At 40.4% G+C, this 26,102-nt stretch overlaps 1 protein-coding gene across 1 annotated transcript in view; it reads right to left on the bottom strand.

The window, feature by feature from the left end:
* The window catches only part of C8H1orf174 (chromosome 8 C1orf174 homolog), a 177,627-nt gene extending 158,676 nt beyond the window's left edge, over positions 1-18,951 (bottom strand). Inside the window, exons 1-2 of the mRNA XM_053690406.1 lie at positions 18,765-18,951; positions 595-984 (exon numbers count right to left, since the gene is read on the bottom strand). Coding sequence (XP_053546381.1) covers positions 595-984; positions 18,765-18,854 — 480 coding nt within the window. The 5' untranslated portion in view covers positions 18,855-18,951. The remainder of the gene's footprint in view (positions 1-594; positions 985-18,764) is intronic.
* Positions 18,952-26,102: the final 7,151 nt, after the last annotated feature.

Raw genomic sequence — 26,102 nt, 5'->3', positions numbered from 1 at the left:
TCAAGGAACTAGCCATTGAGGGAAATTAATGGAATTACTGAAATTCTTCAAAACTGGAACACCTCTAACCTTGCCTGCTCCTAGCTGACGTGACAAAGAACTACTGGGAGACAGAGGGAAGTGGGAGGGTTATTTAAAGACTTGTTGTAGAGTGCTCTTTGCCTCCTCCTGGTGGCCAAGAAGTGAATTCCCACAAGCATGACATTTCGTGGGCTATCACCACCAAGAAAGAAAGGAATTTATCAGGCATAAATAATGTTAGTTAGTTCTCTTTGTATCCTTTACTAACCCTTTCATTGCTAAGCTTTTTTCACCCCAATACCGAGCCAATTTTGAGCTTTTTTTTGGCTACCAACCACCTTATAAAGAAATTGATAATATAAGTAAATTTGAACGTTATTTAAATTTTAAAGCTCTATCCAATCAATTTACATTTAATTTTGACTTTACTGTTGCTTTAAATTACAGGAAAGGGGGACAAAAGAAATAGGAGTATAATGCAAATATTGTTTGCCACATATAATTGATTATTTTATATTACTGTCTCACACTATTTAACATCCCTTTTAGAATTGGCTCTCATTTTAAACTCACCTGCATAAGTTCAGCATTTCCAAAGAAGCGTCCTAGTGGCATGGGTTGATTGCTGTCTTCATCTAAAAAAGGAACGCTATCCATTTGGATAATTGCTTTTTTCTTACTTATTTTTGACTGATTTACATTAGACAAGACATTGCCACGTTTCCTCCCATCCTTTGGACTGCGATGTGAATGATTATCAGAACTTTTGGAAGTGCGGGTGTTTTTTCTTATCTTTGTACATCTTCTCTCTCTGTTCTTTGGTACTGAAATGGTTTGGGCAGAGTCCACATTGCAAATTGCTTGAGAGCTTTTATCTTCAGAGAGTGTATCGTGTGCATTGGATTTATTATCTAATTTCATCTTCTTTGAAGGGTGTTTATCTGTGTTTTTTTGTGAGGTTTCCTAAAAAATAAAATTGTATTGAGAAATTTACCATCAGTTCATTAGTATATAAAAAAAAAAAAGATATGTTAAATGTTCTATCGCACGCATAAAGCTTCTGAGTCAGCAAATATTTTGGAATTAAATTTCAAAATATTGACAAGATGGTATCTTAATCCACACAGATTGAAATCCATTTACCCACATTCCCATGGCCTATGTTGGCGTGAATGCGGTGAAGCAGGTACTATGACTCATATCTGGTGATCATGCAAAGAAATAAACATAATACGGAGAGAAGTGGAAACAATGGGAGTATATCTATTTTGTGATGGTTACACATTAACGGTAACTCATGCTTTATTTAATCAGAAACCTGGAAACTTTTGTAAAATACGACAAGCGGTCTTTCAGATAGTTCTCAATAGCACTAAATCTATCATAGCGAGAACGTGGAAAAGGAAAACACAACCCACGAGACAGATGTAGCTTACCAGAACAGATGACCTATTTGCACTAGAAAAATATGGGTTCTTTAAAAAAACAGAAATTAGAATTTTTCCTTAACATGCAGTTTTACTGGAACCAATATAAGCCTCCCTCTGCCCCCTCCTGTTAGAGAAAGTTTAGGACTCAGACAAATGTAACCTGGACATAGCCACAATACGTAAAATAAGCAAGACGCCCTCTGTCAACCCTCCCCCCTCACTATCACCTTGTTCTGAATACAGTAGGAGAAAGGAAGATCATAAAATAGACTATTATCAATACTAGAGGATACCATGTTCTATTAGAGGTTAAAAGTTTTGACCTGAATGTTTACTATGTTATTCTACTATGTTACAATCCATCCAACAAAAAGTATCTCAGAAAAATGTTTTATACTGGATTGTATCCTTGTGAATAAGAAAACTTGAATAAAAATTAATAAATATAAAAAAAACTAATCCAAAATAAATAAACACATGTATAAAAAAATTAAAAAAGATATGTTAATAGCAAAGCACAAAGTTAAATGTTTATTAAAGGGACATAATACACTAGATTTTTCTTTGCATACATGTTTTGTAGATGATCCATTTATATAGCCTATACAGTTTTGTTTTTTAAGTGTATAGTTTTGCTTATTTTTAAAATAACATTGCTCTGAATTTCAGACTCCTAACCAAGACCTAAAGTTTTAGGAGAATACGGATATATACCTATTCCAGCTTGCTCCTGTTTGTGTAACGGGTCTTTTCATATGCAGAGGAAGGGGGGGGGGGGTGTCTACTACTTCCCACTTGCAGTGGGTGTTCCTGCTACCTTTTTAAACACAGCTAAACGGGAAGCTTCTAAGTAAGTTTTTAAACGGTTTTATACTGGATTTTTAGATCAGTATTTGTGCATCTTATTCTTTATAGTAGTGTCTATTACATGCAGTCATATGAAAATTGGTGTATATTGTCCCTTTAAATTATGAAATGGATGAATGCAGGACAAAAATTACATAACCCAGAGGTGTTGCCAGGGTTTTCAGTAGTTGAGTACATTTAATGGGCCCTTCAAAAACTCCACCCCACTCACCATTCATTCTTCTCACAACCAAATCAGTTATTTGTTCCCCTTTTTGTACCAGTATAGAAAAATAGCAGTGATGTTAACCCTTTGTTTGATTTAAACATTTGGTACTAGCAACACACCTAGATAATTAATAATATTTTCTTTATTTGTATCGTCCCAAAAGAGGTCAACAAATCTGTTTAAAATTTAGGAGCCAGTAAGACAATTTAAGAGCTAGACATATTTGTGGGAGCCAGACAGTGGTATTTGTATATAGATCTATGGAAAATAAAACAAAATGTTAGGAGCCAGGGGTAAGATTCTAGTAGCCAGTGGACAGAAGTATTAGTGGTACTTGGAGACAAACATGTTGGCGTTGTTTGTGTTCAGTGCGCCACAATGCTCTGTTCCAATATATTTCCCGGGTGCCACAACTGCCGCTGGGAACCTATCCTTGGTTCCTCCCCCCCAACGCAGGATGCGGTACCTTCCAACCGTGCGCTGGAATTTGGGACGCTAAACTACACCTTTACCCAGTGCTGATTGTAGGCCATGTTTAGTTGGGGATAATAATTTCCCATCTTGGGAGATGCAATAAACTTATAAGGCATTCTGAATAGCAAAGCAGCATCTGACAGCCTAATTAAGAAAGTTCTACAACATAGGTGCTGTCTGAAATAACGAGAGTAAGAGATGGTGATGAAAGGCATACTTAGGTAGAGCACTATAAAGGTACTAGCTGCTGATTGGTGATTTCACATATTTGCCTCTTGTCATTGTCTCATCTGATGTGGTCAGCTAGCTCACAGTAGGGCAGAACTGCTCCTTAAACAAAAGATGTTAAGAGATAGAAGCAAATGTGACACTAGAGGTAAACTGGAAAATTGTGTGCCCTGAATTATGAAAGTAAAGTTTAGGGTTTCATGTCCCTTTAAAGGGATATGAAACCCCAAATTTCTCTTTCATAATTAAGATTGAGAATACAATTTTAAACAACTTTCTAATTTACTTCTATTATCTAATCTGTTAAATTCTTTTGTTGAAGGAGCAGCAATGCACTAATGGTTTCTAACTGAACACATAAGTGAGCCAATCACAATCAGTATATATATGCAGCCACCAATCAACAGCTAGAACCTAGGTTCTCTGCTGCCCCTGAGCTTGCCTAGATAAACCTTTCCAAAGGATAACAAGATAATGAAGCAAATTAAATAATAGAAGTAAATTGGAAAGTTTGTATTCTCTATCTGAATCATGAAAGATTTTTTTGGGGTTTCATGTCCCTTTAATATTAGCTGCATGGTCAGTAAAATTAGCTAGGTGGTGTATCCACAAAAGGGACAGGAAAGCCCAAAATTTTATTTTATGATTCTGAAAAAACTTACAGTTTTACTTATTAGCAAATTTGCTTCATTCTCTTTTTATCCTTTGGTGAAGGAACAGCACTGCACTACTGGCAGCTAGCTGAACACATTCAAGTTAGCCAATCACAAAAGACAAATGTGTGCAGGCTCCAAACAGCAGCTAGCTCCCACTAGTGCAGGATATGTGCGTATACTTTTTAAACAAGGGATACCAAGAGAATGAAGCACAGTTGAAAATAGAAGTGAATTTAAAAGTGTCTTAACATGACCTGCTCTATCTGAATCATGCAAGTTTATTTATGACTTCCCTATCCCTTTAAATTGGTCCTGGGGAGAACACTGCGAAGTGTAGTCACTCTAAATCAGGGTTGTCCAAACTACAGCCCTGGGGCCACACCGGAGGCGTTTAATATGGCCATCAGCATCACTGACTTGAAGCAAGAAGTTAACTCCGACTCTTCTGTAAAACCAATCCTTTATTGAATCCACATATTAAAATAAATGAACAAAGGAAACACAGCAGTCCTGGCTTAGTCTTAAGGGCGCAGCACTGACAGGCTTACGCGTTTTGGATGTAGATCCGTAGTCACAGCCTTACATTGCTACTAAACAGCTGTCTATCCAGTCTGAACAATTATTACATTCATTACATTTAGCACGGTATTGGTGATTGATGTGCCTATAATATCGCGTTCCAAATACTACTTTGCATCAGCATCACTGAACAGATAACAGACATCACCAATTTATCGACAAAGCAGTTTCTCATTAGGTAATAAACTGTTTGTATTTGCACCAAATTATGTAAATTTGCGTAGTACAAAAAAGTTAGATTAACGTTAATAGTAACCAAGTTCCTTTTTTAATAAAAATGATTTTTAGCTTAAAGGGATATGAAACACACATTTTCTTCTTTCATGATTCAGATAAAGCAGCAATTTTAAGCAGCTTTCTAATCGACTCCTATTATCAATCTTTCTTCGTTCTTTTAGTATCTTTATTTAAAAAGCAGGAATTTAAGCTTAGGAGCAGTCCATTTTTTGGCTCAGCACCTGGGTAGCGCTTGCTGATTGGTGGCTAAACCTACATGCAAGTAAAATATAATTTCGCCAGCGTGCAGATAGATATGCTTTTTAGCAACAAAAATATCAAGAGAATGAAGCAAATTAGATAATAAAAGTAAATTAGAAAGGTGCATAAAGGGAAGGTCAATTATGATGAATTAGTGTCCGGTTTTTAATAATCCTATTAAAAACAAGGGCACTTTAATTAATCAAAATTGACATTTCTTCAAAAACTTACCTTTTAATTTTGGCAGCCGCTCCAGCACTTCCTCCGCCCGTCGCAAGCCGTCTTTGCGTGTCCAAAATGACGAATCCGGCTTCCTCCAATCACGGCGGTGCATCAGGCCAAGATTCCCCCGGGGGGAAGCCATGATTGGAATAAGGTGGGTTCATCATTTCTGACATCTGCAGAGGCTTCCGACGGCAGGGGGAATCGCTGGAGCGACTGCCAGGATTAAAAGGTAAGTTTTTGAAGAAAAGAAGTGAAATATAAATTTTGATGAATTAAAGTGCCCTTGTTTTTAATAGGATTATTAAAAACCAGGCTCTAATTCATCAAAATTGACCTTCACTTTAAAATGGCATGCTCTTTCTAAATCATGAAAGAAAAAAAAAAAATGTGGGTTTCATGTCCCTTTAAATACAACACTGTACCAATGCTGCATGCTTTAATAGGCACTTCAACAAAACAATAGTACTGACTTTCTAGCAAAAGCGCAACACTTAAAGGGATACTAAGCCCAAATGTTTTCTTTCATGATTCAGATAGAGCATGCAAATGTAAACAACTTTCTATTTTTATTTTACTTCTATTCAATTTTCTTTATCTTAGTATCTTTTGTTGATAAGCAGGGACATAACCTCAGGAGCCTATATAGCAGCAGTTTTGCAAGAATGTTATTCATTTGCAAGAGCACTAGATGGCAGCACTGTTTCCTGTCATGTAGTGCTCCAGATGCCTACCTAGGCATTGATTAAATAATTGAGTATATATCATACAATAAGTAACTGAATGGGACAGCTAGGGAAAGCCTTTCCAACAGGTGGCGCTAGATTCAGACATAGATAATCAAGTACAGAAAGAAAAGAAAAAGTAGCATCTTTTAAGCACTCTGGGAAACACTAAATTAGATTGGTCCAAAAGAGAGGACACACAATGATAAGGAGGGGTTCTCAATCCACACCACAATTTGAGGAAAAAAATAAAAAAAAACTTAACATTTATTATATCAAGAAAATAAAAAGAGAAATAAAAAGAGAAATATAAAATCACTTTTAAAACACTTAAAACAAGAAATAACCCATGCGAGAATTTAAAAAATCCCACTGGTTCTGTTCTCCACCGACGCAAAGAAGGCCTTCGACAGGGTCGATTGGCTTTTTCTGCGTCGGGTTATGGAGACGATGGGCTTCAAAAATACCTTTTTAAATACAGTGTTCGCGTTATACTCAAATCCCAACGCTAGAATTAGAGTGAATGGAACATTATCCAAAGCTTTCTCCATAAGCAACGGCACTAGGCAGGGGTGCCCATTGTCCCCACTCCCGTTTGCCCTGTCAATTGAAGCCCTGGCTCACAGAGTTAAAAAGAACCAAAACATCACAGGTCTGAGTATTGAGCATATAGAATACAAACAGGCACTATATGCGGACGATGTCCTATACACCATCACAAACGCTAACACCTCACTTCCTGCACTACTTGACAAGTTGAGATCAATTGGAACTGTTTCTAATTTTCTGCTCAATTTGAACAAATCTGAGCTCTTACACATAAATACATGCCCTAAGATTATACAATCACTGCAAAACGAGTATAATATCAAAATTAACACTCATAAATTGAAATACTTGGGGATACACCTAACCTCTGATCCATCTGACCTTTTTAAGCAAAATTACGGGCCCCTTAAAAATAATATTGCAGCAGATATCTCCTCTTGGAGTAATAGACCCCTCTCGTGGTTGGGCAGGGTGGGAGTCATCAAAATGAACGTTTTCCCTCGGATCTTATACATCTTTCAAACAGTCCCTATCGCACTCCCTGCAGGATATATAGATCAGCTCCAAAAATTAATTGAACAGTTTGAATGGGACAAGGTCAGGCCAAGACTATCTAGACGCACAATGTATCTACCGCGAGACAGGGGAGGTTTGGGTCTCCCCGACCTAAAATCGTACAGGTCTGCTATTGTTTTACAGAAAATTGTGGATTGGTCACATAACACAGACCAAAAGGCTTGGGTACAATTAGACAGGAACATTCTTAAATTAAATAATTTGGGAACCCTTGCCTGGATATCTCCTCAGAAGCGCCCGAAAAGTATCTCGCAGTATCACATACTGGCGGAGACCCTTAGGGTATGGGACAGAACTATAGCCACCACTACTCCTATATCCACAAAGTGTTCTCCTCTCTTACCGATTATTGAGAACCCCGAACTCCCCTACCATCATTTCAGCTCTCGAAAGACTAACCCATATAGCCTCAGGGAGGGATCTGTTTAGGGCATCACTGAAAACGGGAACATTATGCACCGGGAAAAACTAGGAGACACGCAGACATTTTTAAACCTTGGATACATTACAGCCAATTAACCCACCTTCTCATAAAAACAAACAAGACTTAAGAAGGAAACTAACACAATTTGAGGAACTATGTGTTAGGGTACACGCTCCAAGACATTTGATATCACTAATATACAAAATTTTGCTCGTCCCTGACGCGGAGACACTTCCCACATATACCACACAGTGGCATAGGGAACTCAAAACACAATTTGATTGTAAATCATGGCTGAGGGCCTTTGGCCTGATTAAGAGATCCTCTGTATCAACCCACATTCAAGAGACACATATCAAGCTTATTTGCAGATGGTACCTCACTCCGGTGAGGCTACACAAAATTTTCCCCGCTCTCAGCCCCCCCTGTTGGAGGGGCTGCGGAGGTGAGGGATCTCTTCTTCACATTTGGTGGCATTGCCCGAACTTGGAGAGCTTTTGGTCCTCAGCTACAAGACAAATGTCCACAATTCTTAATACTCAAATTCCTAATGCCCCTGAGACTCTATTGTTTCTGACACTGCCCAAAACACAGAGTGACGTCCATATGGCCCTGTTACTGATAATAATCTAAGCCGCTAATTCCCAGAAAATGGAAATCTCAGGCTATCCCTACTATAGAAGAATGGCGGGCCCAGGTAGAGGAGACCCTCCTCATGGAGAGGTATCACTATTTGAAAACACACAAACTGGCAACATATGAGATGATTCTGGCCCTGTGGCGTGGTACTAACTAAGCATCCTCCTCCCCTCCCCCCTTTTTTTTCTTCTTCTTTCTTCTCCCTGACCTCTGAACCCTCTTCTCCCCCCCTCCGTATCTTTCAACGCCTTTATATTTATTTAACAGACTCAACATTCAGTCAGCATGTTTTCTTTAATAAAATTGAAAATGGACATTCAGTTTTCTTCCTCGGACTGCGTCCGAAGGAAGAATACAATTATTAAATATGTGAAATCTATCTAGTGTTTGATGGTCGAAGACACTAATGTATAAGTTGACGAAATGTAACTGTTTTTCTTTTCTCTTCATCGTCTGCTTGTATTTGGCATTTCACATCAATAAAGCTTTTTAAAAAAAACAACAAAAAAACAAAACAAAAAAAACCAAGAAATAACATACAGAAACATGAAAGGTCCAAATCACAGTATTGTATAAATCACGCAGCAAACACCTATACAATCAAATATAAGGCCTAATACCAGAAAGGTTCAAAGGAGGTAGTTATCCCCATTATATAGTGCAACACGAAATAAAAAGAGCCCTAATATAGAGTCTACCGGTGACTATAATATCTCCCTAAGGAGAACCACAAAAAAGGGATTGGCGAACTGCTAGTCTCACGTGTTGCTCCTACACAATTTAAAAACACTGGGTATTTCTGTCCTAATCTGGTACTACAAAAGCATCTAGTATAGGGTTAAATCAATAAAGCAAATAGAACATATAAAATATAGCTGCAATACAATACCAAAGGCCCCCTGGTCAGGACCTAATCACGTCACAAAGCACCTGACGCATGTTTTGCATCAAAGATACCTAGGTATCTCTTCAACAAAGAATACTATGGGAATGAGGCAAATTTGATAATAGGAGTAAATTGGAAACCTTTTTTTTCTTTTTCAATTGTATGTCCGTCTGAATCACAAAAGAATATACTGTATACTGTACCTGCACTACCTCACCTCATCTAGAAATTCTGCACACTTTTATCAAATCACTGCAATTTTAACCCTTTGAGTGCTAAGCTGGATTTAATATTTTTCTGTTGTTTACTATTTTAACAAAAAAAAATGTTTTGACTCCCCCCCCCCCAGATCCCCAAGACTCATACCACTGGAAAGATTGGGCGATTACCTTTCCAATGGTGGGTCTTGGGGGTCTGTAACTGCTCAGATCCCTGAGATACAGGTTTCTAAGCAGCATGCCCCCTTTCCCTATACTTTGTATTGTCAATTTTAAATAAAGTTGCGCGGTGACGTCATCACGTCATTACTCATGACGTCACCGCACGTAACGGGAAGCCTCGGCGATGCCTGCCACTATGCAGGCCTGATTGCCGGGGTAGGAGCGGGTGGGGCCCCCAGATCACCAAAAAGGTAGTTGAGTGCTAGCCGTCGTTAGCACTCAAGGGGTTAAGCAGCTTTCTAATTTACTCCTATTATAATTTTTTATTCATTCTCTTGGTGTCTTTATGTGAAAAAAGCAGGAATGTAAGCTTAGCCACCAATCAGCAAGCGCTACCCAGGGTGCTGAACCAAAAATGGGCCGTCTCCTAAGATTATACATTCCTGCTTTTCAAATAAAGAAACCAAGAGAATGAAGACAAATTGATAATAGGAGTAAATTAGAAAAAATGTAGGTTTCATATTCCTTCAAGCAATAACAATTTTGGAGTAGACTGTCCCTTTAAACACGTAGTTATATGCAAAAATATTGTGCAATTATAACATGCTAAACATTTTTTTCTTTTTGCACTTTTATTTCCCTTTTAGTACATCAGCATTCACAATTATAACAAACATAATCACTTAGTAAACCTAATAGCAATGTCTACCCAACATTAAACTTTCATTATTCAGATAGCTAGGGCAAGCAATTTTAAACAACTTGGCAAATTTGTAGATCTGTAGGCAAATACTAAGAATACTGTCTGAAGCATCATAAATCTATACGTGACCAATCATGGCTCCTTAAAAGGGACATTAAACACTTTAAGATGGTAATATAAAATGATAAATTATATATATATATATACACATATATATATATATATATATATATATATATATATATATATATATATATATATACACATATACACACACACACACATACTCTGCAATATAAGTTCATTATTTATTTTGTCCCCTTTTACTTTAATTCCATTCTGAAATTGTGTGCAGCCATTGGCTGCACACTCTAGTGACCTATTTATTACTGCCCCTAATTGGCCACATCAGAGAAGGTAACCCAAGTTACAACATGGCAGCTCCCATTGTTTTATAGACACTAAAACTTTATACTTATTTTGTCACTATTTAAACAACTAATGAGACTTTAAAAAATACATCTACATGTTATTCTGAGACTAATACTTTCTTTGAATGCATCATACAATCTAGCATAAATTTAGTGTTTAATGTCCCTTTAACTCCTGCAGTGCCAGTTTCAGAACAGCAGCAGTGGACACCAATTTTTGTTGTGGGGCATCAAAAAGCATATATACAAACATTTTGTTTTACAATACAAGCTTGTTAAAAACTTGGACAAATGCATAGTTTTATTAATGCACATAAAGGGAGAGAGATGAAAAACAACTGAGATATGCCTTCCCCAAATAAAGGAACATTCAGCCATAAACCTAGAGTATATCTGGTGCAGGACTGGACTAGCTGATGAATGCAGGATACAGTGGTGACAACACAAGAAAATGTTACAGTGATAAAATACATTGCAACACTTGCCTGATCCAACAATAAAACTGCTGTCAGAGGGTGGTAACCTAGAAAAAATCCCCCCTAAGGAGCCTAGCTAAAGCTTAAAGGGACATATAGTCACATTAGAGCAAGTCATTTTTGTACACTACACTGTCCCTTTCATAAGCCATTTCCTTTAAATGAACCCACGTACAGCCATGTGTATTGGGACACTCCAAGTTGGGTGTCCAAACTGGTTTAAAAAGGCCAGTAAATTTTAAAACAAACTTTCAATTTACTTCTACGATCAAATGTATTTAGTTTGTTGGAAAGATGGAGAGTTTTATTTAATTTTGATTAGATACGGACCTGTAACTAGGAAGTGGCGTGCGTGCATGAGCACTCAAAAACCTTGTGTAATTGAATGAGACATTACCTGTCGAAATTTGCTACAACCAAGTTTTTTTTTTTTTTTTAAATATATTTTTTTATTTAGGTAAATGTCAATGATAACAACAGGAATAGGCAGATGAATAACATCAATAAATAGTATAACAATTTCAATGTATAATATTTTACAGAGTAGATACATCCAGAGGGGAGCATGCTGATTAGTATAGTCCATTGTCCATGGGTATCCAAAACTCCCCATACCTATCCAGGTGGGAACATTACAGACCAATCTTATGTGAAGAGACAATCTTATTTCCGTTTGTCTGGATGGATTGGCATATATTACATAGAACCATGAAAGAGCTGTTCTTACCAACATCATTATGTAACCATTGCGTGCTTTAAGTATAGAGTGCTAAACTGACCTTTTAGGTCCGCGCTGAGTTATAAAAAACAAAAGGAGAAAGAGAGAAAAGAGGGAGTGAGAGAAAGAAGAGAAAGAAAAAAAAAAAGGGGGGGAGGGGAAGAGGGAGGGAGGACGGTTTCATACTAGGGGACAGGACAGGGACGGGGGAATAAGTAAGGCTACTCATATAATCATAGGGTATTACAGTGTAGAATCACTGTGGAGACATTATGGGGCTCGCACCTGGGAGTTATTCTGGACCATACGCCCAGATCATAATCTGGAGGTCTTCCGATCTGTGTATGTGGGAAACTTACGATTCCATTATCTTTACGAACCTTAAGATATCAACCACCTGGCTACAATAAAGTTTTACTGCGCACATACATGACCGCTTTAAGAAGAAATGCGAGTACTAATTTGCTCCTCCATCGAAATTTGCTACCTAACGATGTGCGCATGCTTGTAATTGGGTAATCGCATTCCACACATTCTTTTGAAACATACAAGGAGGGTGATTACGTAATTGTGTGCATGTGCACACCCAGGTAGCAAATTTCAACAGAACACCAGTACTCTGATTATTTATTGATACATTGTGCTCAGGAACTTTTAGGAACGCAAAGAGACAAAGTTATTTATAATGCTTGATAATATATTTTGAGTATTTACCTGATCATTACAAATATTACCTTTTATAAGATGACAGAGGTGGTGGTACTCAGTACTGTTGAGTACCCCACAAAAAAGATATATTATATATATCTATACTATAATCACGTTTGTAACGAGTCTGTCGCCAGTTGCACACGCATCCTCAAAGGAATGTTGGCTGTGCGAAGGTGCATCCCGGTGGATTCCGAAAATGGCAGGGTGGTGAAAGAATCCGCCACACGTGGATTCTTTCACCACCCTGCCATTTTAGGAATCCATCTGGATACAGCGTAAGCATACCCGAAGCCTTAAAAAAAAAAAACATGCAGCTGCCCGCACGGAATATTGAAAAAACACGTAACTGCCCACAAGAAATAAATTTAAAAAAAAAACGTAACCGCCCGCACAAAGTATAACAAAAAAACCTAACCTCCCGCACGAAGTATTAAGAAACACCTAAACCGCAAACCCCCACATCGCAAAATAATAAAGTAATTAACAGCTATTCAAAATAAAAAATTTAAACCTAAACTTATACCCCTATAAAAATAAAAAATCCCCTCCAAAATAAAAACACCCCCTAATCTAATACTAAACTACCAGCATCCCTAAAGGGGCATTTGTATGGGCATTGCCCTTAAAAGGGCATTCAGCTGTTTTCCAGCCCATTAAATCCCTAATCTTAAACCAGGCGGCTCCATCATCTTCTATCTTCATGTGGAGCGAAAGTGGCTTCTCTGATGCGTGGATCCTCAGCGGCAGTCCTCGGCGGCATGGAGTCTCCTCTTCATGCGATCGTCCGTCGCACACTAAAGATTGAATGCAAGATACCCCATATTTATTGGGGTACCTTGCATTCCCATTGGCTGAAACTTTGAAATCAGCCAATAGGATAAGAGCTACTGAAATCTTATTGGCTGATTTGAACGGCCAATAGGATTTCAGTAGCTCTAATCCTATTGGCTGATTTCAAATTTAAGCCAATAGGAATGCAAGGTACGCCAAATTGATTGCAGTACCTTGCATTATCTTAGTGTACAACGGACATTGGATGAAGAGGAGCCTCCATGCCGCCGAGGATCCACGCGTCAGGGAAGACAGCTCCACACCGCTGGTGTGGATCCACAGCTCTGCGTTGCCTTCGCTCCAGATGAAGATAGAAGATGGAGCCGCCTGGTAGAAGACCTTCTCCGCCGGACTTCAGGAACGGTGAGTACCTATTTGGGGCTTAGTGTTAGGATTTTTTTTTTTTTTTTAGATCAGGGATTTAATGGGCTGATTACCCTTTTAAGGGCAGTAAAAGAGCTGAATGCCAATGCAAATGCCGCTTTAGGGGCAATGGATAGCTTAGGTTTTTTTAGTGTTTTTTTTTGGGGGGGGGTTGGTTGTTTGGGTGTTTACTATTAGGGGGTAATTGGTATTTTTTTAAAGTAAAAGAGCTGTTTAATTTAGGTTAAACCCTACAAAAGCCCTTTTAAGGGATATTGGTAGTTTAGATTAGGGGGTGTTTTTATTTTTGGGGGATTTTTTATTTTTATAGGGGTAATTAGTTTAGGTTTATTTTTTTTATTTTGGATAGCTGTAATATGGATGTGTGTAATTTACATAAACATACAAACAATATACTACTAATAATAATGTAATTATCATAGCTGCACAGAATCTAGACAAAAAAAAACCCACACACATATTTATGTTATTTCCACAAGCACAATAACAAAGTGGGCTAGGACAATATGCAAGATAGGAACTAGTCACTACTATAGTCATGGACCGGAAAGAAATAGGTTAAAGTGCTGTGGTTAGGCGGAAGGTCCCCTGCAGAGCCACAGGCCTAGATTTAGAGTTCGGCGGTAGCCGTCAAAACCAGCGTTAGAGGCTCCTAACGCTGGTTTTGGGCGCCCGCTGGTATTTGGAGTCAGTGATTAAAGGGTCTAACGCTCACTTTTCAGCCGCGACTTTTCCATACCGCAGATCCCCCTACGCCATTTGCGTAGCCTATCTTTTCAATGGGATCTTTCTAACGCTGGTATTTAGAGTCGTTTCTGCAGTGAGCGTTAGAGCTCTAACGACAAGATTCCAGCCGCCTGAAAATAGCAGGAGTTAAGAGCTTTCTGGCTAACGCCGGTTTATAAAGCTCTTAACTACTGTACCCTAAAGTACACTAACACCCATAAACTACCTATGTACCCCTAAACCGAGGTCCCCCCACATCGCCGCCACTCGATTAAAATTTTTAACCCCTAATCTGCCGACCGCCACCTACGTTATACTTATGTACCCCTAATCTGCTGCCCCTAACACCGCCGACCCCTGTATTATATCTATTAACCCCTAACTTGCCCCCCACAACGTCGCCGCAAGCTACTTAAAATAATTAACCCCTAATCTTCCGACCGCAAATCGCCGCCACCTACGTTATCCCTATGTACCCCTAATCTGCTACCCCTAACATCGCCGACCCCTATGTTATATTTATTAACCCCTAATCTGCCCCCCACAACGTCGCCGACACCTACCTACACTTATTAACCCCTAATCTGCCGAGCGGACCTGAGCGCTACTATAATAAAGTTATTAACCCCTAATCCGCCTCACTAACCCTATCATAAATAGTATTAACCCCTAATCTGCCCTCCCTAACATCGCCGACACCTACCTTCAATTATTAACCCCTAATCTGCCGACCGGAGCTCACCGCTATTCTAATAAATGTATTAACCCCTAAAGCTAAGTCTAACCCTAACACTAACACCCCCCTAAGTTAAATATAATTTTTATCTAACGAAATAAATTAACTCTTATTAAATAAATAATTCCTATTTAAAGCTAAATACTTACCTGTAAAATAAATCCTAATATAGCTACAATATAAATTATAATTATATTATAGCTATTTTAGGATTAATATTTATTTTACAGGCAACTTTGTAATTATTTTAACCAGGTACAATAGCTATTAAATAGTTAAGAACTATTTAATAGTTACCTAGTTAAAATAATTACAAATTTACCTGCAAAATAAATCCTAACCTAAGATATAATTAAACCTAACACTACCCTATCAATAAAATAATTAAATAAACTACCTACAATTACCTACAATTAACCTAACACTACACTATCAATAAATTAATTAAACACAATTGCTACAAATAAATAAAATTAAATAAACTATCTAAAGTACAAAAAATAAAAAAGAACTAAGTTACAGAAAATAATAAAATATTTACAAACATAAGAAAAATATTACAACAATTTTAAACTAATTACACCTACTCTAAGCCCCCTAATAAAATAACAAAGCCCCCCAAAATAAAAAATTCCCTACCCTATTCTAAAATACAAATATTACAAGCTCTTTTACCTTACCAGCCCTGAACAGGGCCCTTTGCGGGGCATGCCCCAAGAATTTCAGCTCTTTTGCCTGTAAAAAAAAACATACAATACCCCCCCCCAACATTACAACCCACCACCCACATACCCCTAATCTAACCCAAACCCCCCTTAAATAAACCTAACACTACCCCCCTGATGATCTTCCTACCTTGTCTTCACCATGCCAGGTTCACCGATCCGTCCTGGCTCCAAGATCTTCATCCAACCCAAGCGGGGGCTAGACATCCACTGAAGAAGTCCAGAAGAGGGTCCAAAGTCTTCCTCCTATCCGGCAAGAAGAGGACATCCGGACCGGCAAACATCTTCTCCAAGCGGCATCTTCTATCTTCTTCCATCCGATGACGACCGGCTCCATCTTGAAGACCTCCAGCGCGGATCCATCCTCTTCTTCCGACGACTAGACGACGAATGACGGTTCCTTTAAGGGACGTCATCCAAGATGGCGTCCCTCGAATTCCGATTGGCTGATAGGATTCTATCAGCCAATCGGAATTAAGGTAGGAATTTTCTGATTGGCTGATGGAATCAGCCAATCAGAATATAGTTCAATCCGATTGGCTGATCCAATCAGCCAATCAGATTGAGCTCGCATTCTATTGGCTGTTCCGATCAGCCAATAGAATGCGAGCTCAATCTGATTGGCTGATTGGATCAGCCAATCGGATTGAACTATATTCTGATTGGCTGATTCCATCAGCCAATCAGAAAATTCCTACCTTAATTCCGATTGGCTGATAGAATCCTATCAGCCAATCGGAATTCGAGGGACGCCATCTTGGATGACGTCCCTTAAAGGAACCGTCATTCGTCGTCTAGTCGTCGGAAGAAGAGGATGGATCCGCGCTGGAGGTCTTCAAGATGGAGCCGGTCGTCATCGGATGGAAGAAGATAGAAGATGCCGCTTGGAGAAGATGTTTGCCGGTCCGGATGTCCTCTTCTTGCCGGATAGGAGGAAGACTTTGGACCCTCTTCTGGACTTCTTCAGTGGATGTCTAGCCCCCGCTTGGGTTGGATGAAGATCTTGGAGCCAGGACGGATCGGTGAACCTGGCATGGTGAAGACAAGGTAGGAAGATCATCAGGGGGGTAGTGTTAGGTTTATTTAAGGGGGGTTTGGGTTAGATTAGGGGTATGTGGGTGGTGGGTTGTAATGTTGGGGGGGGGGTATTGTATGTTTTTTTTTACAGGCAAAAGAGCTGAAATTCTTGGGGCATGCCCCGCAAAGGGCCCTGTTCAGGGCTGGTAAGGTAAAAGAGCTTGTAATATTTGTATTTTAGAATAGGGTAGGGAATTTTTTATTTTGGGGGGCTTTGTTATTTTATTAGGGGGCTTAGAGTAGGTGTAATTAGTTTAAAATTGTTGTAATATTTTTCTTATGTTTGTAAATATTTTATTATTTTCTGTAACTTAGTTCTTTTTTATTTTTTGTACTTTAGATAGTTTATTTAATTTTATTTATTTGTAGCAATTGTGTTTAATTAATTTATTGATAGTGTAGTGTTAGGTTAATTGTAGGTAATTGTAGGTAGTTTATTTAATTATTTTATTGATAGGGTAGTGTTAGGTTTAATTATATCTTAGGTTAGGATTTATTTTGCAGGTAAATTTGTAATTATTTTAACTAGGTAACTATTAAATAGTTCTTAACTATTTAATAGCTATTGTACCTGGTTAAAATAATTACAAAGTTGCCTGTAAAATAAATATTAATCCTAAAATAGCTATAATATAATTATAATTTATATTGTAGCTATATTAGGATTTATTTTACAGGTAAGTATTTAGCTTTAAATAGGAATTATTTATTTAATAAGAGTTAATTTATTTCGTTAGATAAAAATTATATTTAACTTAGGGGGGTGTTAGTGTTAGGGTTAGACTTAGCTTTAGGGGTTAATACATTTATTAGAATAGCGGTGAGCTCCGGTCGGCAGATTAGGGGTTAATAATTGAAGGTAGGTGTCGGCGATGTTAGGGAGGGCAGATTAGGGGTTAATACTATTTATGATAGGGTTAGTGAGGCGGATTAGGGGTTAATAACTTTATTATAGTAGCGCTCAGGTCCGCTCGGCAGATTAGGGGTTAATAAGTGTAGGTAGGTGTCGGCGACGTTGTGGGGGGCAGATTAGGGGTTAATAAATATAACATAGGGGTCGGCGATGTTAGGGCAGCAGATTAGGGGTACATAGGGATAACGTAGGTGGCGGCGGTTTACGGAGCGGCAGATTAGGGGTTAAAAGTGTAATGCAGGGGTCAGCGATAGCGGGGGCGGCAGATTAGGGGTTAATAAGTGTAAGGTTAGGGGTGTTTAGACTCGGGGTACATGTTAGGGTGTTAGGTGCAGACTTAGGAGGTGTTTCCCCATAGGAAACAATGGGGCTGCGTTAGGAGCTGAACGCTGCTTTTTTGCAGGTGTTAGGTTTTTTTTCAGCTCAAACAGCCCCATTGTTTCCTATGGGAGAATCGTGCACGAGCACGTTTTTGATGCCGGCCGCGTCCGTAAGCAACTCTGGTATCGAGAGTTGCATTTGCGGTAAAAATGCTCTACGCTCCTTTTTTGGAGCCTAACGCAGCATTTGTTTGAACTCTCGATACCAGAGTTAAATTTATGGTGCGGCCAGAAAAAAACCCGCGGAGCGTTAACAGCCCTTTTACCGCCGAACTCTAAATCTAGGCCATAGTGTCGGGACTAAAAACAAAGAAATGCCTAAGAGTTGTAGTTCTAGTTATATGCGGCTGAGCTGTCTAATAACTAAGCCTCATGAGTGCATCATTAATGTTATCCAGCACCGACCTCACAAAGGGGACAGTTTTTGGGGCCACGCTAGCGGGTGGGACCCTGGAGAGGGAGGGGGAACAGAAAAGGATTTTGAGAGAAGCATAAAACTTAGACAGCTCCTGCTAAACTATACACCTTAACTCTTGCTATACCATACGGTTATTACCCGGCCCGACAAGAGCAGCAAGTAGTTACTGAGTCCCTTACTAGCTGTATCCTTACCTCCCTCGCCGTGTCACATACATTCCCGATACAGTCAGTGGGGCTGGGTGGTGTCACTTTACACTTCGCTTTTCGGTAGATTCTGTTCATTTTTTAGCTTGAAGAGGTAAAAAAAACAAAACAATCGGGTAATTAATTTTACGTTCACACAACCTCTGTACATCAAAGGGGTAACAGCTAGGTCCCATCCGGCTCAGGAACCTTGTGACAGCGATCACATGGTACAGATTACTATAGGAAGTAGATGGGCGGGATGCTCAAATCAATAGGATTCTGGGGCCTGGGCATCTCAGTCAGTTGTAGAAATAGTTTCAATGCTCAGCTAGTGAGAGATTTTAGAGGAGATTTCATGCCTAAATTTATGTGTGTGTCCGTCCCCATTTGTATTGATTTTATTTGAAGTTTGCACAAGTATTACAAAGACCTCACCAGGTCAGTCAATACCAATAAATAATATCAAATCACTTCTTAAGAACAATGCCAAAAAGCAAAGACAAAATAAATGGAAACTGGACCTAAGAAAAGGACAGTGGGATAAAGGGTGAAAGGAAGGTTACAGGGCAAGATGGCATAGCAAGTTGACCCTCAATATGTTCCTTAACCCCTTAAGGACTGGGAATTTTAGAGAAAAACTTGCCCAAAGTACGAAAATTTTTGCAATCACTACATTTAAACAGAAAAGGACAAAACACAAGTAGAGAACACTAAAATACCAAAGTTTCTTCAAACAAACAGTGCTCAACTCAAATCCCATTAATAAAATATAAAAATGTATTACACAAACTTTAAAAGGATAGTCCACAACAAGGTGAGACAAAACACAAGTTGGGAGTGCTAATCGTGTTTTACCTCACAAAACAGCGTGGCCCAATGAAGAGCAGGGAAGTGTGCGGGCTGAAAAGAGCGTCTGCTCCATAGTCAAAATGAAGTCTAAAATACTAAAGTTTCTTCACATAAACAACGCTCATCTCGAGTCTTATTAATAAAATATCAAAATGTATTATGCAAACATTAAAAACATAGTCCACAACGGTGCTCAGTCCCAGTAAGCAAGGTAGTGACAAAGTTTCAGTGCATACGCGTTTTGTGTGCTTGCGCACTTGTTCACTGCATAGTGAGATTTATGTGCTTTTTTTATACACCCTATTTAAATATACATTGTTACTTTTTTTGATTATCCCACATTACATCATAATGAACATAATACAGGATAGAAAGTTAATCAGTATAATGTATACAAAATTACAGTGTAACCACTTATAGTTAAACAAACAAATTAACATCTGAAGCTGTGGTTAAACCTTTGGGAGGCTAGTTTGCAAATAAAATATCCAAAAAACCTCACACTGATTTAATTTTCCAACCTATCACCTCCTCTCTTAAGCCAATGTACATGATCTGTGCTCTGTATTTTCGATAGAGAATTATCCGCATTATGTAGATCCTGAAAATGTGCAATTGGGGAGTTAGAGTCTGGATCTTCAATAGCCCTGATATGCTCCAAAAGGCTTTCTCTGAGGGCCCTTTTAGTCCTACCCACGTATTGACGTAAACATCCGTCGCATGTGAGCAAATAAACTACATGTGTAGTATTGCAGTTAATGATTTTATAGATTTTTTTTACCACCTTTAGTTGTGTCAGGGTGCCAGGAATCAGACTGAGACAAGAAGTGCAAAAATAATCACAGCTTTATTAATAGCAAAAAATAATAAAAAGTCCACAAGTCAAATAACAAGCCAGGAATCAAAACCAGAACTGGTAGTCAGACGAGCCGAGTCAGGAGCCAAAGCGAATAGTCAGACGAGTCGGAATCAGGAACAAGGAGAACAGCAGAGTCAAGAACAAGCCAGGGACCAGGAACCAGGAGGGACGTCAGACAGCCAGGTAATACACAGGAGCTCTCACAAACAGGTCTGAGACAACGCAAGGGCAAAGCATACTGAACAGAGGCCCTTTAAATAATAAGTGATGACATCACAATTCTGAGACTGCATCCTGTCTCACACAGATGATGTACACCAGTCTGGCCATAAAAGGAAGTGCAGGAAATGAGCAGCATCACACAGTATGCACCAGAGTCAGGAAGAGAGGTGAGTAAAATGGCTGCCAGCAGCACATGGCAAACAGATCAGGGAAAAATCCCTGACAGTACCCTCCCCTCAACGACCCCTCCCCGCGGGAGGACAAAAGGATTATTGGGGAAACGGGCATGGAAGGCACGGAGGAGGGCGGGAGCATGAACATCAAAGGAGGGAACCCATGAACGCTCCTCCATACCATAGCCCTTCCAGTGAACCAAATACTGTACGCAGCCCCTGGACATTCGAGAGTCAATAATACTGCTGACCTCATACTCCTCATGGTTGTCAACAAAGATAGGGCGGGGATGAGGCAACACAGAGGTAAACCGATTGCAAACCAATGGTTTCAAGAGAGAGATATTAAAAACATTGGAGATGCGCATTGCAGAAGAAAGGTAAAGAACGTAGGCCACAGGATTGACCCGTTGGAGTATTCGAAAAGGACTAACATAACAGGGAGCCAGTTTTTGGAAGGCACACGAAGGTTCAAGTTGCGGGAGGACAGCCAAACTCTCTCATGAACCTGGTAGGTAGGTGCGGACAGGCGCCTACGATCAGCCTGGAACTTTTGGCGCTGCATAGAACGATGAAGGCAATCCTGAATCTGCACCCACGTGGAACGGAGTTGCCAGAGATGCTCCTCCAAAGCCGGAATACCCTGAGACATGAATGAATCGGGCAACAAGGATGGTTGAAACCCATAATTCGCCATGAACGGGGATAACTTGGAGGAAGCATTAATAGCACTATTACAAGCAAACTCTGCCCAAGGTAACAGTTCAGACCAATTATTGTGGTGATCTGAGGCATAGCAACGGAGGAACTGTTCCAGAGCTTGATTAGACAATTCCGTAGCCCCATTGGATTGAGGGTGATATGGCGAGGAGAAGGAAAGCTGGATCCCCATTTGAGCACAAAAGGAACGCCAAAATCCGGAGACAAACTGGCTACCCCGGTCCGACACTATCTCCTTGAGTAACCCATGTAAACGGAAGACCTCCCGGGCAAAAATTGAAGCAAGCTCCTGAGCGGTAGGCAACTTCTTCAAGGGAATGCAATGTGACATTTTAGAGAAATGGTCAACCACCATAAGGATAACAGTATTGCCATTGGAAACAGGGAGCTCGACAATGAAGTTCATGGAAAGATGTGTCCAAGGACGCTCACCATTAGCAATAGGTTGAAGAAGACCCTCAGGAAGACGTTGAGGAGTCTTATTCTGTGCTGAAAACTGAGCAGGAGGCAACATATGCAGCAACATCAGAACGAAGAGCTGGCCACCAGAATTGTCGAGTGACAGACCAAATCATTTGGTTCTTGCCTGGGTGACCTGCGGCTTTAGGATAGTGGTAAGTGTACAAAAGTTTAGTTTGAAGATTCTCAGGAACAAAACACTTACCACTAGGTTTCTCAGGAGGTGCATTGATTTGTGCAGCCAGGATCTCCTCCCCCAAGGGAGAAGTCAAATTAGTACGTATGGCAGCCAAAATATAGTCAGGAGGTATAACTGGAGTAGGTACAGACTCCTCCTTGGACAGAGGCGAAAATTGTCGAGAGGGCATCAGCCCTAACATTCTTACTACCAGGCAGGTAGGAGACCACATAATTAAACCGAGATAAAAATAGCGTCCATCTGGTCTTTAGGGGCGACAAACCTTTTGCTTCAGATAGATAAGTTAAATTCTTGTGGTCAGTAAGAATGAGCACTGGCAGGCTAATACCCTCGAGAAGATGCCTCCATTCCTTGAGTGCCAAAATTATGGCCAATAATTCCCTGTCGCCAATTTCATAATTGCACTTCGCTGGAGACAATTTCTTAGAGAAGAAACCACACGGATGCAAGGAACCGTCAGGCGTAGGACGTTGAGACAAGAGGTCACCTACTCCAGTCTCAGACGCATCGACCTCAAGAACGAAAGGCAGGACAGGGTTAGGATGAGCCAGAACTGGATTGGCAGCAAAGGCAGCCTTAAGACTATCAAAGGCCTTAATGGCAGTAGGTGACCAATTGAGTGGATCATTCTCTTTACGGGTCATGTCTGTGATAGGTTTGACCAAGGAAGACAAGTTTTTAATAAACTTTCTATAGTAATTGGCGAACCCCAAAAAACGTTGAATAGACCGAAGACAAACTGGGCGAGGCCACTGCAGAACTGCAGATAAAGTCAGGATCCATAGAGAACCCTGCAACGGAGATAACATAACCTAGTAAGGTTACTTGAGTCTGATGGAACTCACATTTCTCGAGTTTACAAAACAGGCCTTTCTCACGTAGTCTCTGAAGAACCCGTGTAACATCAGAACGATGAGCCTCAAGTGTGGGTGAGTGTATGAGGATGTCGTCTAAGTACACCACAACACACTGTTGCAACATATCTCGTAGGACATCATTAATTCCTGGAAAACAGCAGGAGCATTACATAGGCCAAAGGGCATTACAAGATACTCATAATGCCCATTCCTGGTGTTAAATGCTGTTTTCCATTCGTTGCCCTCCTTGATCCTAACGAGATTGTATGCTCCTCTCAAATCAAGTTTAGTAAAGATCGTAGCTCCCTTGAGGCGGTCAAAGAGTTCCGTAATAAGCGGAATAGGGTAAGCATTCTTAATGGTAAGATGATTAAGACCCCTATAATCGATGCATGGTCTTAACTCGCCACCCTTTTTCTTCACAAAGAATAAGCCAGCCCCTGCAGGAGAGCAGGATTTGCGGATGATCCCCCGCGTCAGAGCATCAGCAACATACTCCTCCATAGCACAATTCTCTGCAACAGACAGAGGGTAAACCCGGCCCCGAGGAGGAATGGCTCCGGGTTGCCAGTCTATGGCACAATCGTAAGACCGGTGAGGAGGCAACGTACCGGCACGCACCTTGTCAAAAACGTCTAGGAACTCTCGGTACTCCTCTGGCAATTGAGCTACCGAAGACGTGCACAAGACTTTAACTGGTTTCCGAAGACAAGTGGAATACATTGCAGAGACCACGACAAAATTTCGGACCTGCACCAGTCGAGACTGGGATTGTGCTTTTGGAGCCATGGTTAACCCAGAATTACCGGAAAATGCGGAGAGTTTATCACCTGGAACTGGAAGGTTTCAAAATGGAGAGCCCCAACAGCCATTGATAACAGAGTAGTTTCGTGAGTAATGAGTGCGGGCTGAAGGGGCCTGCCATCAATGGCCTCAATAGCAAGCGGAACGGACTGAGGCAAAATAGGAATGGAGTGGTTTGATACAAAAGCACTGTCAATGAAATAGCCCGCAGCACCTGAGTCAACAAGAGCCTGGATGACTATGGAGGAGTCCACCCAGGAAAGGACAACCATGACCAAAAGGTTTCTCCTTTAGTGGTTCTGGGGACGAGGATAAACCACCCAAGGTCTGCCCCCAACAGGACCTTAGGTGTGAGCGTTTCCCGGCCGTGAAGGACAAGATTTCAAAAGGTGGCCCTGTAACCCACAATAGAGGCAGAGCCCCTCCCTCCTCCTAAAGGCCCTCTCCGCTGTGGAGAGACGTGTGAATCCCAACTGCATCGGCTCAGCAGTACCTGGTGACTCGGGACTAGGAGGCATGGGAGGAGAGGGAGGCATGGGTGGGAATAAACACGTAGGAAACAATGGAACAGGAGGCTTCCGCAAGCGCTCCTTGAAAGAGGGCCCCCACTTAGTCTGATGTCAATTAGGATAAAAAAAGACACCAATGCCTCGAGATCTTCTGGTAAATCTCTGGCAGCAACTTCGTCTTTAATCGCATCAGAGAGCCCATGAAAGAAGACGGCAACAAGGGCTTCGTTGTTCCAACCTACCTCTGCGGCAAGTGTACGGAACTCAATGGCATTCTGAGCAACAGATCTTGTACCTTGCTGAATGGACATGAGTTGTTTAGCAGCAGAGGAGGAGCGAGCCGGAACATCAAATACCCTTCGAAAGGAGGCCACAAATTCAGGGTAATTTGAAATAACAGGTTTATTAGTCTCCCACAAGGGATTAGCCCAGGCAAGAGCTGTGTCAGAGAGTAACGAGATGAGAAATCCCACCTTAGCTCTGTCAGAGGGAAACGCCTGAGGTAACATCTCAAAGTAAATGCCCACCTGGTTCAAAAACCCTCTGCACTGATTAGGATCGCCTCCATATCGCTGAGGTAGAGGTGCAGATCCGGACATGCTCCTGGTAGGACTAGGTGCAGCAGCGGAAACAGGAGCAGCCATAACTTGCGGGACACTTTGGTCCAAATGTGTAGTGCGAGTCAGCAGGGTTTGCAGGGATAGTGCAAATTGATCCAAACGGTGATCCTGTTAATCCATCCTGGAAATTATGGCAGGTAAAGGTGGATTATTAGCACCATCAGGATTCATGGCCTTTGCGTAATGTCAGGGTGCCAGGAATCAGACTGAGACAAGAAGTGCAAAAATAATCACACCTTTATTAATAGCAAAAAATAATATAAAGTCCACAAGTCAAATAAGAAGCCAGGAATCAAAACCAGAACTGGTAGTCAGAAGAGCCAAGTCAGGAGCCAAAGCGAATAGTCAGACAAGCCGGAATCAGGAACAAGGAGAACAGCAGAGTCAGGAACAAGCCAGGGATCAGGAACCAGGAGGGACGTCAGACAGCCAGGTAATACACAGGAGCTCTCACAAACAGGTCTGAGACAACGCAAGGGCAAAGCATACTGAACAGAGGCCCTTAAAATAATAAGTGATGACATCACAATTCTGAGACTGCATCCTGTCTCACACGGATGATGTACACCAGTCTGGCCATAAAAGGAAGTGCAGGAAATGAGCAGCATCACACAGTATGCACCAGAGTCAGGAAGAGTGGTGAGTAAAATGGCTGCCAGCAGCACATGGCAAACAGGTCAGGGAAAAAACCCTGACAAATTGTTAAACTTCCCTGTTATTTACAAGACACTACTACTTGTTATTAAAATTTAATGACATTGAATAGACACCTAGATACTGGTTTTTAATGGTTGATGTGTCCTCACTATACACAGCCATATAACATACCAAAAGCATACCAGGAATAAGCAAGGTGTCCGTACATGGACACTGGTGTCCCAGACTAGCCCTTGCAGTGTCTGCCACAACCTTAGTATATCTTTTCTTTCTGATTAAATAATAGGAATAAAAGAAAATATTTAGTGTGAATAAAGTTAGTGGCTTGTCAAGAGACTGCTAGCGATATTGGGTGATAAATTTATGAAATAAATAAAGCCTAAATGAAATACTGGATGTGTATCTGCATCTGTATA

This window comes from Bombina bombina, chromosome 8 (genome assembly GCF_027579735.1).
Source record: "Bombina bombina isolate aBomBom1 chromosome 8, aBomBom1.pri, whole genome shotgun sequence".
NCBI classification, from domain to species: domain Eukaryota; kingdom Metazoa; phylum Chordata; class Amphibia; order Anura; family Bombinatoridae; genus Bombina; species Bombina bombina.
This window is presented reverse-complemented; position numbering and strand designations above follow the sequence as displayed.